At 41.3% G+C, this 13,984-nt stretch overlaps 1 protein-coding gene across 2 annotated transcripts in view; it reads right to left on the reverse strand.

The window, feature by feature from the left end:
• LOC117484110 (matrix metalloproteinase-16-like) overlaps nucleotides 1-13,690 on the reverse strand; it is a 58,852-nt gene extending 45,162 nt beyond the window's left edge. The window contains exons 1-2 of one of the 2 annotated variants that reach the window (XM_034132562.1): nucleotides 13,193-13,318; nucleotides 73-221 (exon numbers count right to left, since the gene is read on the reverse strand). In XM_034132562.1, the coding sequence (XP_033988453.1) occupies nucleotides 73-221; nucleotides 13,193-13,318 (275 nt within the window). Of the gene's footprint in view, nucleotides 1-72; nucleotides 222-13,192 lie in introns of both variants that reach the window. The other variant, XM_034132563.1, reaches the window with a different exon arrangement.
• Between the last annotated feature and the right edge of the window lie 294 nt (nucleotides 13,691-13,984).

The raw sequence follows: 13,984 nt of genomic DNA on the forward strand, positions 1-13,984 counted from the left end.
CCCACCCATGTTTCCAAAAGGCTCATAAATCCATGTCCCACATTCTGGCATCCTTAAAGCAGCGTGACTCACCCTACAGTGCTGCTGTCCAGGGACCCTGTGACATTGAGGCCGTAGCGGCGCTGCATGGCAGCGATAGCGGACTGCATGACTCGAGCAGAACGCAGCACCGACATTCTGGGGTCTGCAGGGGGGAGGTAGCCGTACCTCTGGAGCCATGACTGTGGACATAAACATGCACATAGGGAATGGTAAATATCACAGTACAAGGGATCTCCAGGTGAAAACAGTACGAAAAGGATCAGAAAATATTCATCTAAAAGGCACTTTCCCAAGACTTTTGGTTAGGATAGAGCATATGTAATAAAAAATAAATCTATATACAAGTTTATAGTGCAAAAGTTCATCTATTTTCAAGGCATTTGGGTTGTCAGAGGAAGACTGTTGTAATAGCTTTCAGTGTCCCATCAAATCCTGCCAGAGGGAATCACAGCTGAGATCTTTGCAACCAGGGAGAAGACGAGGGCATCGGTTGAGCTTTCCCACAGAAGAGGCTTTAGGGATTGAAATAGTGCCAGCCTCTGTGTATTCTCTCCGTCTTCATCATTGCACTGGCAAACTGATTCGTTGCATTTGGCAAAAAACTAAGCCAAGCAACCAATAAAAAGAAATTGAACCAATTAAAACAATTAAAAGATTGAAGTGTCAAGCAACAAATGGAAAACAGAAGAACCTTTTCATTCTTTATTCTGCAACTCTGAGCTGTGAAACCTGAGTGTTTTTCTGCTACACAATGTAGTGAAAGTCAGCCTGCTGCTCAGGTTAGCATACACACTGAGAGGGAATTCACTAAACAGGAAGCGAAGCATGGTGGGAGCGGGCGAGGAGAAGGCAATAAAAAGGAAAACCATTATCCAACAATGGAACAAATGTGAGTCTACAGCCTCGGTTACAGTGTCAGGCTCCAAGCAGCAACAAAAGGCTCTTAAGATACTCAGTGGACGGGTTGCTGGTAGATTTTAAAGTGCTATAAACTGGGACAGGAAAAAAAACTGTTTTAATTGAAATCTGACTGGGAATGTTTAAATATACCAAAAGGACCCTGAACACTGTAAATATGTAAACCAACGTCAACAGAAAGAACCAACATGCACGATTGGATTCATCACGATAGATGAATCCAAAGGTTTTTTTAAAGGGATAAACAGTGTCAAAGCTAGATAGTTTTTCTTTTGATTGGTAGACTGACAAATCCATGCCTGCCTACTTCCTGTCTCCTTACGACTGGCCCATGTACAGATTCACACTCTGCAACAATGACCTACAGCAGTGACCATCAACTGGCGGCCCGCGGGCCAAATCTGGCACGCCAGACATTCTCATGTTTAGTGCGTTCGCCCCCCACTCGTTTTTTTTTTTACAACGTCTCGTGAGTAATGTGCAGTACCGGAGTCCAACAGAGAGGCAGCAGCTGCGGGACAGTAGCTTGCGTACTGCGTAGCCTTCCCTGCCCTGAAGAAGAAGTGATCCTTCGATAGCGCGAAGAGACTGCTTTATGCGCTCCGCAGTAGCCCCCGCTACGAGGCTCCGGCGAGTTGACAGTACATGAGCGTGCTCCACCAGCACTCCCACCCAGTCCAACAGAGAGGCAGCAGCTGCGGGACAGTAGTCTTCCCTGCCCTGAAGAAAATTCAGGGCTATATATAAAAATCGCTGGCCCCCGAAAGTGTCTCTAGGAATAATTTTGGCCCCTTGGACAAATGTAGTTGGTGATCCCTGACCTACAGTATCATGTCCAACTCTTGTCAGTGTGGCAGATGTCAAAATGTTATGTCACGGTTCAAATGTTTTGCACGTTTCGGCACCTACAGTTTGCCTCCTTTCACTTTTCATTTTCATAACATTATCATCATTCTCTGCTCTCTATCTTCTCTCCTCCCGCTAACACTCGGTGGGTGGGTGAAAACATTATGATGTGTGTCAGGTTCCTGCACTCTCAACGCACCTCAGGGGGAAGCAGTGCATGGGCGAGATTTCCTATTTGGATGCTCGGGTACTAACAACACAGAGCGGCACACACACACACACACACACACACACACACACACACACACACACACACACACACACACACACACACACACACACACACACACACACACACACACACACACACACACACACACACACACACACACACACACACACACACACACACACACCACACACACACACACACACACACACACACACACACACACACACACACACACACACACACACACACACACACACACACACACACACACACACACACACACACACACACACACACACACACACACACACACACACACACACACACACACACACACACACACACACACACACACACACACACACACACACACACACACACACACACACACACACACACACACACACACACACACACACACACACACACACACACACACACACACACACACACACACACACACACACACACACTATTGCATCTTCTCTCGTTGAGTCACTCTCTCCAGCCGCTCCTTTTCTCCTAATTTCTACTTGCCATGTTCCTGTCTGTAATCATCCCTGTCCCTCCCTCACATGTCCTCTTTCATTGTAACCACGCTTGGCTCTGTCCTAACCTATAACCACTGCCTCTGTGAATTCCCAGCTGCTTTTCCGATTGACAAAAAAAGATATTGATTTTGACGTGGCACTGCATATTTTCCTAAAATCCAAACGCTATGAAGCAACCAAAAGCTCAGAACACTGTACAACTGGTAGATTGAGTTAGAGGAGAAGACATCAGGGTTTTGAAACAGTAGGACTACGTTTTCTCATTTTTTGACATTTTGAATGACTTTGCATTTAACATTGCTGTCATCTATGTGAAAGGATTAAGATGTTTTGAAATCCTCCTTGTTGTTTATCAAATGTATCCGCAGTATGAGCAACACCACTTTTATGTAAATGAGAAGCAGCAACCAAAACAACACGAGGGATTGTTTTTTTTTCAGGAGGTATTGGCAGTATGTATTAAAGTGAGGTGTTTGGGCTTCCAGACAATGCAGCCATTATCAGACACAGAGATGTATTAGAAAAGAGGCTGCTGTTAGATATGTCTGTCACTCAGACATTGACAGGATATTGGATGGTGTGTGTGCATGTGCGTGTGCGTGTGTGTGTGTGTGTGCGTGTGTGTGTGTGTGTGTGTGTAGGAGGCGAGGGGGGTGTTCAGAGAATAAGATGGAGAGACAGACAGGACATGGAGGGTGTAGCTGTCACACCGGATGCCTTTTATCTGCTGTAACAGTAAGGCAGCAGAACATTGGGTACAGCAGGGATGGATATACAACTACAGATATATATTTAAATTAAACAATTTATTTTACATTTCACATATTGGAAAGAATATTGCCTGGTAGGTGTCCACATCTTTCAAACCACACACCTCCAGTTTGCAACGCAGTATTTCTGTTATCACTTTATATTCTTTGCGACTATTTGCAATTCCATGGTCAAACAGAAATCAAAATGAACCCTTCGACTTTCGAAGACAGAGGCTCAAAGCTCAAATAAATGAATACTGCACACATTTTCAAAGATTCAATCCAAGTCTTTGATCTTTGATTCCATCATTACGCCAAAGTACGGCTGCACCCAATGTCCTTGATTTTAACTTTCAGGTTTTCAAATGAAACTTGAAATATCTGTCTTCATATTTTATGTAGCCATCACCCTTACAAAATTGTAAAAATGGATCTATTAGAATGCTGATCCCCACCCCAATGGATTAAGGAAAAATATTTTGGATAGATACAAAATATGTTGAGAATTTTAAACGATTATCAGTTTTGAATCAGTGTTTTGGATTTCCTAACACTCTGTTATTGGATATTTTTTCGTTTTGAGTATCGCCAAAGTGTATACATTATGAAAAGTTAAAGGGAGCGTGAATTAAAACATATTAGACAAAATAGATATACAGCAGGTATTGACTACTGCCTACTTCACAGCACACCTGTAGCTGCTAGGGCCCATCTTCCAGCATTTTACTACTTCCTGGATAATGACCCATCTTCTTATAATCCTGGAGGAGAGACATCCTCAAACTGCTTAATCATCAGCGAGCCCTTTGCTTTTTCCTACCGTTCACTCTCCTATCTGTCCTTATCTCCGTCTGTTTTCTTCCCCTATCCTCCCGCTCGGCTGCCTTCTTCTCTTTCTTATTGATCCGCTCTTTGTCTTCATGATCTATGGTTCCCGGTGTTCTGCCAATGTAAGGATTCCTGAGAGCGGGAGGCTGCAGCTTGACAGCCCTCCTTATTCAATAAGACAGAAATCTCTCTCTCTGTACATGGATAACAAGGGAGCGTGTCAGCACAAGGTTGTGTTTCAATAGATCTGCAATTTGTAGTAGTTGTAATATTAATTATACAAAATGGTAACCATGCTTAAACAAAAATAAGTCTTTCATCTCATAATATTTTGGTTAAAAAAAAAAAGAGTGGCCTGCTTTAATGAGGTTAAACTTCTCCAGAAATCAAGGCTCTCTTGAAGTGGAAAGATAAGGAGTCCACTAGCGTGCCCCAATGAAGGCTAAAATGCATTAGCGCCTATTTTTGGGTTCTCCACACTTGATTTCACTCGCCTTTGAAGTACATTTCTCTCTTGCTCCTGATGGTGGAAAAACTTCTTCACACACAGTGCTTTTCATTTTTTACCTTTGCTACACTAAGAGAAAAACAAGCTGTGGTTTCAAATCCTAGCTGCCCTAATAGGATACTTTTAATTGTATATATAACATGCAATATGCTGGTTCTCTGAGGCTCTTATTATCCAGCTATATAAGACCATTGAGGTACAGAACAGTCTCCAACAACGACACAATCACACTACAACAGTCATCTCAGGTGAAATCCATATAGTTCCCACCCACAGACATCACACATGAGGAAATGGAGGGCAGAGAGGTGGAGTGACTCAGAAGCCTTTTCCTCAGCCAGATGCCTCACACGAGCACTGAACTGAGGCGAACTTGGAGCGCTCGTGTCCCCGGAGCACCTCCCAACCACCTGACGAGCAGAAGGAGGGCCAATTAGTCGATGGGTGCCATCAAAAGGCCAACCTGCGAGGGGATGGGATCACTCTATTATGAATGAGATGTGCCTCAGGAAGCACGGTTGGCATGGGAACGTGCTGATGGCGTGTGGTGGCTGGCTGCTGATGTTGACGTTTGCCAGCGATCAGCTGATAGTAGCTCCGTCCCCTCAGGTTACAGGGACGCCATGCGACTCACATGTGCATTAATAATGTATTCAGTTAGACTTTTGACAGTGAAGACACTTGGCATGGCAATGGTTATGGTGCCATCAATTATTTTTTCAATTATCATTTTTTTAATGTATATATTTTTTTTTCTATGTTTATAGTTTGAGGATACAGCTTTAGGACAATTGAAAATAAACAGGATGCAAAAGTGTAAAGATGCTTGTTAAAGTTTCTGAAGGTAAAATAAAAACGATGTGACCAAAGCTGGTGTTATTATCAGGATATTTTCACCAACTTGAAGTCCTTTTTGTAATACGATACGATCATTAATGATCTCTTGCTTAATTAGGCTCAGGCTGTTTTATAAAATGATGCTTGTGAGAGTGTTTTTGTCAATGACACTAAAACCATTTTTCAGAAAGTAGGATTTGTTTAAAAGCCTGGGCTACTCAGAGAAGGTTTATAGGTAGAATGGGTCAAAGGAGATGAACTGTTCCTCGTTAGAAAGCAGTTTTATTCAGTTTGAGTACACACTGTTCCTTCATGTTAATAACAGTTATATATGTACGGTAATACCCCCACATGCATCAGCAATAGTAACCGCATTCGGCTTATACTTTAGCTGTTTCAGAGATTTTTGTCTCTAAATCTGTCACAAAAAGTTAACATATTACTTATTAGTTTTGTAGTTATGAGATAATTATCTTCAAATGCCTAATATGGTATTATTATCAGACACCCAATAATGCTGTTTTTTTATCTAATCCTCTAATATATTCTTCATAATTAGAGAATCCGTCTGTCAAACTGAGAATGCTAACCCCCCCCCCACTCCAGGATAATATTTCACAATAATTTAGCAGGACATGTTGAGCCATTTGCCACTTTCATAAACACAGTGTGACAGGTTTAGGGTTCTGGCTGCAGGCGGCTAAATGTCAATAAGTTCCTGTGCTGTGGCTGACTTCCTGTCAGTACTTGCCTCAGAGCCTTTTGCTCTTCAGTCCACTCATCTAATCAGTGAAGGATTTACACCCAGGGATGCTGAGTGAATACAATTAGCTCCCTGCTGAGGCAGAAAATCAGCGGGAGAAAAAAACCTTGCCCCGAGTCTTTTTTCATACCGCAAGTTAGGTCTACCAATTATTAAAAAAGTTGAGAAAGTTGAAGAAGAAATCTGATTTTGGCTTCATTGTGTGAAAAGTAAAAGGGCTGCACGACTGGGAGAAAATGGCTAATTGCGTCTGATATTGCAAATGGAATATGATTCACGATATTGGAGGATATTTCTTTTCTTTTTGCATAATAATTCTCATTATCGTGGAAAAATATATTCGTTTTTTTAAAAGATCTGTACCAAACAAATATGTTTCTGTATAGTCCATTTCCATGCAAGAATATCTCTTCAGCTCCAGAATACCTAAAGAATATGGCATTTTACCACATATTTAACCTTTAACAAATATTGTTCCTGCAAATTCAATATTGCACTATACTCTATATCAAGATTTCAATAGAATATCAACTAAGTCCCTGATAAGTAGGTCCATTGTTAGTGGTAAGAAAGCAGACAATTGAGAAGAATCCGCTGTAAACTCACACTAATTTCCCAACTTTTTCTTTAATTTAATTCCCTATTGCTACATTTCTTAGTATTTAGCAAAGCAAAGAAGAGGTATTACAACACCCAGTGGGTGTGCAATGCATCTCCGTACTCTAAATATGTGGGCGATGGGTAACATTGGTTCTGTGTGTCCAGTAACAGTCGGTGACCATGCACAGGTGGACTCGTGGGAACATGATCTCCACCTCCAGGGAAAGCCTGCCGCCGCTGACCACCCTGAATTATTCAAGAGTTACACACTGAACCGCTGGCGAGTGTGCCAGGGTCGTCAAGGCAACCGCAGCCTTTCCTGCCCACACCAGTAACCACAAACCCACACACATAATTTAACTGCTGTGCGACTGTAAAGTTAGCATTTACTCAACATGACTTTTAATGATAGAAAAACTCTCATGACCCCACAGTGCAATGTGATTATAGCAGGGGGTGAACGGGGCCTTGCTTCATATTTAGCCCTTTCACACACACACACACACACGGAAAAAATACTTCATGCACACCATGTTCACCATCCTCGTGGCACCATTAGGACAAATGTCACAAAATGTCACGCTATAAATGTCAGGGTCTGATCATACATACTGATCAGAACAGAGCCTGTTCTACTGGATATTCTTTAGGGGGTTATTCCAAGGCATTCAGATGTCTAGATGATGATATCTGACACCAGCTGATGTCTCATAAACTCACTTTGTAGACATTTCTCAATCCTACAAGACAGAATCGCCATATGACTTTTTGTTCATTTTTTGATGAACTGTAATAACCTGCTGCTAAAAGATTATATCACAGCGCAGTGCACACAGAAACAGATTGCAACAGTTTCTCACAAAATGATGCTGTGTAAGAAATACGAACACAAATTCACACACAACCGTCCCCCAAGTGTTTCTGTCAACAGCTTAATTGACAGCCTTACATGTGATGCCCCATTGGCACCATCTAATGTTGCAGTTGTCAGTCACATTAAAGATTTAGCAGCTCAGTAAGCTGTGACCAGAGATACATCTCAGACAGAGACGCTGTGTTGACAATACAGCGAGTAAGATTGGGAACAACACACAACAATAACAAGTGAGGAAAACCAAGTGTGTTTCAGCGTCTGTGTGTGTAACTATGAATCATTTAGGTCAGTGCAGGTGTGTATTCTCTGGAATTGGGTAACAGACTGACACAGACACCCCGGTGGCTCTGAAATGTGCTCTCTTAACAAAGCCAAATGACGTCAAGAATGCCATGTGTGTGTGTGCCTGTTGGTGTACTTGCCATCCATATGATTGCTCAGTGAGAAACGAGGGCAAAGCACACAAGTACAAATACACTCACAAGTACGCCTGCATGCACTCACACAGAGAAGGTAAGCTTGTTCTGTATGTAGGAGGACAGTATGGCTGCATAGAAACCACAGCAACAATTTAACAAGTGTTTTGTTAAAGATAAGGATAAAAACATGTGAGAAACAAAGGACAAAGACTATATTTTCATGCAAAATGTTTTCAATTTGAGACTATATTGAATAGTTGTGTTAACGTGGTTAATAAAACAACCATGGCACAAGAAAGTAAAGAACCAGACTAAAATACTGCCACGCTATTTTTGGAAATGCAGGGGGAAAAAGAACGCATGCCAGTGAAGTAAATATGAGGTGTGAATATGAGCATATGAGATGCATTCAGTTATATTTAAGCCTCAGTTTAGTCCAGCACACACATCATACACACACACCGTACACACCAGTTGCTTTCCATTATTTAGATGCCACTCTGAGGCTGAGCATGCCGACTGGAAACATGAGCAGTGACAGGAATGAAGCTCTATCCCCCCTCCCCCGACCCTTCACAAAGTGACAACAGCACTAAGTAGTTTGCATTGGACTGAGCTTTGCTTAGCATTAGCCAAGTGCTGAAAACTGCAATAGCCCTTTCAATGTCAGTGGTATAATGTGACTAATATGTTGCAATAGTGATGTGCAAATTTGGGCTTAAATTGACAATATGAGAATAATTTGAAAGGTAATATAGTAACGATTTGTATACAGTTATTTATAATGGATATTTTCCATAAATGTGATTAAAATAACAACCACACAAATTCTGCCATTGTTTATATTTCGTAATCACAAGTATTTGTTTCAAATGTCTGAAAGTCAATAACAGACGAATGTTAGATCGCGACCAAAATCTAATCCATTTGGTTTTGTTTTACGGTCTACCAGATTTCATAGGAATCTGATCATGGACTGTGGAGATACTTCGCTGACAGAGAGACAAACAGAGGGAACAGATCAAATCCTTGATGGAGTTATTACAACTGACAGTCGGCGGAGTCTAGCCAAACCAGCTTTTATTAATTCATTCCTCCATCTGAGACAGGATGTGTTAACAGATGGGAGTACACTGGAACAACTTTGCGCTCTCTTTCTTGTACAGCAGATTATCTCTGACTCGGCAACTTGGCTTTGTCTCTGGTGAGTGTAGTGGCATGGTTAAAACACTTAATGTAACACCTGATGTAACACCTGATGTATCTGTGAAATATTAAGTCCAACCAATGTGATGCTCATGAGGCTTTGGCACTTGTTCGTGCTTTTGTGTTCCCAGAGAAGCTACTGTGGTGAGACAAATCGTCCATGAATCAAGATATGACAACTCCCAACATCATTAAAGGAGGGGACATTATTGAGTGGTTCAGGAATGAGTCCTAACACCTGGAAAATTAGTTAGCATTTACCCACATCTGGTTCCCTCGTCTCTTAACCAACATGTTGGTTAAAGCCTGACATAAGGTCTGTGGTGACACACGCTTAAGACATGTCCATGTTTAGTCCTACGACATGAAATATGTCAGGAAATGCGTTATAAAGCTGAACATTAGCCGCCTTTAGCTCAGAAACAGTGACGGGCAGCTATGCAATCGTGATGTCGTTTACAGCCCAACATAAGCTTTTTAGTTTTGGCGATAGCATTTACGCTTCAAAATCATAAAAATGGTGTTGTTGTGAGGAGATTATCCAGCTGGACAAAAATGTGCAATATTACGAAATCCAATGAAAAAATGTCTGTTTGTCGCGGGAGCCTTTGCGATGCTAAATGACGGGTTGGCCTCCATTGTACCACTATTGAGCACAGAAATAGGTGTGACTGATACAATCACGATTTTATGTAGCCAGAAATGTTTTGACACACATGGAAAGACAAAGTTGAAAATCTTCTAGTTCGCAAAATTATTAAAATGAACATGTTGGTGCCTGCACTTAACGCTTTCTGGTATTATCAATCCATTTAAAGCAGCACAGGGGTAAGAGTTTCAGCAGCGCATTGGCCTCTAAACCTGGTGAATAGGATGTTATATCTTGAACTGAAAGCCTTGAATAACCAATTTAGACAAACTGAGAGGATAGTTAAACACAGCTGAGCAGGATGTGTGTCTGTGGCAATGAGCGGCGGCAACTCTGATGCAATATTAAGTGAAATTTCATCCTAACTGTGTGACAGTGTCAAACACAGACAGGGAAAAGAGATTAAAAAATCCAATCTCTCTTTTAATGAATGTGTTATGTAAAAGCTAATGATAAAAATAACCCATGATAGCTTGACTGCTTACACAGCCCTCCTACTGTATGTTGCCTCGCAGAGAAATATTAAAACATGACTTCATATAAAACCAATAAGGATTGAAACAGAAAATAAAACTCACAAGGAGATAAATGAAATTAAGTCGCGCCTGTGCCATTGTTAACGACATTGTATAATTTGCAGAGAAAATTTCTTCTTGAGGGAAGACAATCGGATAAACAAAAGCTGAAGAGCTTTCGGGGAAATATTTCAGCATAAGCACAGACTGTAGTGTTAGACTGAAGTGAGGTGTTACAAGTGAGTATTCATTATTGTTTAATCACCCGGTGACAGGCTGTACTTTCTGTAAAAAGTCATCCAAAGCAAAGAAAATTGGAAGAAATTAGAAAATTGGCAATACACTCAGCCATGAAGTCAAATCCAGGAAGTCAGCGCGACAGCCATTTGGAAAAGCCATAACAAATGGCTCCAATGAAACAAGTTTAACACTGCCCTCCACACTCTTTACAAGCCCGAAACTGTTTAAAACATCACAGACCCACAGAGGGACATTAGTCATCCGGTTACTGCCTTTATAATGCTGTCTAACAGAGCATAACATTGCTGGGTTGGGCTTTTGAAGCCAGAAAAAAACTATTTACAAAGCACTCACAGTAAGACAAATGTTAGACTATAGATTTATCCTGCTTCAACTACCCCTTAGGGTCAAATAAAGTTGTATTTGTAATTCTATTGTTTCCAATGCATAGCCCACTGAGTGTGTATTCTCATCTCATCAACAGTTACACACAGATACAATTGGCATCTTGAAATATCCTATTGTACTAACTGGGAAGCTTCCTGCGACACATACCAGTATGTCAGGAAGCTGTAAACACAGTGATCGCAGATATGAAGCTACTGTAACCACATGTATTCATGCTTTCTGTTGGCAGGACACATGACAGGCAGAGCAGGAGACTGCCATATCTAAAACTTATCTGATAATGCTTTACTCTTGCAAATGCAGAAATGACTGTTATTCTTACATTTATTCAAAAGACAACCTATTCTTAAAGCAACGGTTTTGTGTTTTCTTATGTTTTTATTCTTAGGGCTAAGCTCAAGACTTAAAAGTCAAAGGTCTTGCATTTTATAGTTTTTCTTGCCACAGGCTTAGTTTTGTGAAATACAAGTAACAAATATAAAATAGGAAGGGTGCCTGGTTTACAGTACATTCACATGAAATTATGACAAAGAAAAGCTCTGAAAAGAAAGGGCAAGAAGCAAAGGCTGTGGGAGGATAATAACATGCAAGTCAGCGCAGAGGACGTGGGAGAAGGGAATGTGAAGCCAAGTAAGAAACCTGAAACAAATTATGAAATACTCTATGATGATTATAACAATACTAGCTGTAATCGCTTGAAAATAATAGGTTTTGACATCTGATTGGCGGAGAGTTAAGGTTATTTTGGTCATTTTATCGGACAATGGTGAACTAACTCCTGTCTGTCATGTGAGCTTGGACATTTTAACTGAATAATAATCTGTAGCATCTGGACTAAATCGGCTCCCTACCTCTCCAATGGGAACAGTGTGGCAGGCCAAGCTTGCAAATCATGTGGATATGTGAATGCAGGACTTGATGACTTTCAGTAGACATGCCAGGATGTTCTGTGTGGTGTCTCTGTGAGCAGCCAAGTGTGAGAGACAGCGAGGGGTTGCGGTGTAACACTTTATGATAGCCGTATGCACTCTTTGGCTAAACAGAGGTGAATTGATCCGGAAACAAAAAAGGATGTAAAGAAGACAGATGTACCCTCGATAAAACCCAATGTTCTCTCTTTACCCATGGAAGAAAAGCTTCTGCAGAATCTTGATGGACAAAACAATAAACACTGATTCTGCTTCAGGATGATTGAGTGTTAAAGTTAATTGCTGTAGCCTGAAGGCTTTTAACAATCCATTAACTAGGGTTATGAGATGAGAATAAAAGCGCTCTTTGTAAAGAAACCTCTCAGTCAGTTAACATCTCCTCTAGCTGCCTGCATTGTTGACTGTGAACACATAAGATCTCTTTCAACAGAACTAGACCTAGAGCATGTGCTGCCTTTGTTTATAATGGTACAAGTGATACATTGAATGCAGTTACATAGAGGTACTTATGTCATGTTTTAATGTCTTCAAGTCAGCGACCCTTAAAAAAACAAGATTTTCCCACGACCCACTGTATTCTTTAGGAGTAGTTGTTGACTTTGTATTCAAATACATATATAAAAGTTTATGGAGAGATAACTTTATCAGAGATTAAACTAGTCTATATTGTCTTTTGGAGACTTTCTCTATTATTTTGTAATATAATCCAATTACACTACTTCTTACTTTGGTACTGACATCTTTTGAAAGGTTAGCCCACTTTGGGAAAATGAACAAGTTATAACGGGGCATACATTAGGTTAGTGATACATATTTGAACTGATAGAGCATACATTTCATTCAGAGAAAATTCAAAAGTGAAAAAAGGACATGATGGAAGTACCATGCAGCTGGGCTCCTCACAAAGAGCCTGTTGTTGAAACATCAACACAGACTAAACATGGGCAACAATGTGCTTCAAATGCTTTATAATTCTAAAGTAAAACAACAAAAAAACACACTTATTGGATAAAGAGCTCATGTCCTGTTCCTATATGCAAATGGTATGTGAAAACATAACGGTCCCTGCTCTTACCTCTACACTGAACGGCTGCTCCTCTCCGTTCACGGCACATAAAATCCACAGCAACAACTGCAAGCATAACGTCCCCATACAGCAGCTATTAAGACATCTCCTATTGCGGAATGCCAATAAAACCATAGTGAACCCCGCTGTTATTGTCTCTGTTCAGTTGTATTTACAGTCGATACAAAGAAACGGACACCGGGGATAAATCCTACACGTTTAGCAGCAACATTACTGATGTCTCGCTGTCTCTGTTGCGGTGCAGGAAGCTGAGGAGAAGAGGGGGAAAGGGGAGATTCTTCGACCGTTCGCGCCGCTGATTTCTCCGCTGGTTCAGGAGGAGGTTATTCCCGGGGGAAAGTCTCGCTGTTAACGCCTGTCAGCTAACTCCCGGTGCTGCAGTCCCCGGGTCTGTCCTCCGGTACTCCTCCTGCCGTTGTTCCAAGCGGACGCGTCCAGCCCGTTTTCTGCACCGCGCGGCATAGCTGCCCGTTTTCAATCGTGTTTCCCACCGAATGCGCATGTGCGTACTGGCACGAGCGCCCCCATCCCACTCCTCAGCCAAACTCTATGAAAACAGTCCAGTCACAGTACTGACCGATAGTGTTTCAAATGTCTTCACTAGCAAATTTCAGTACATTATCAATCATTAGTTCTGCAAATACACTTTTCTAACACCAAATTGTAGAACTTAAAGGGGTTAACTCATCTGAAACAAATGCACCATCACCAACAATGGTTTGTCTTTTTTGAAGTGAAAATCTGCTTTTTTCCTATTGTTCTGAGTTTGTATATTTATGA

Source organism: Trematomus bernacchii, unplaced genomic scaffold, assembly GCF_902827165.1.
Source record: "Trematomus bernacchii unplaced genomic scaffold, fTreBer1.1, whole genome shotgun sequence".
Lineage (NCBI taxonomy): Eukaryota > Metazoa > Chordata > Actinopteri > Perciformes > Nototheniidae > Trematomus > Trematomus bernacchii.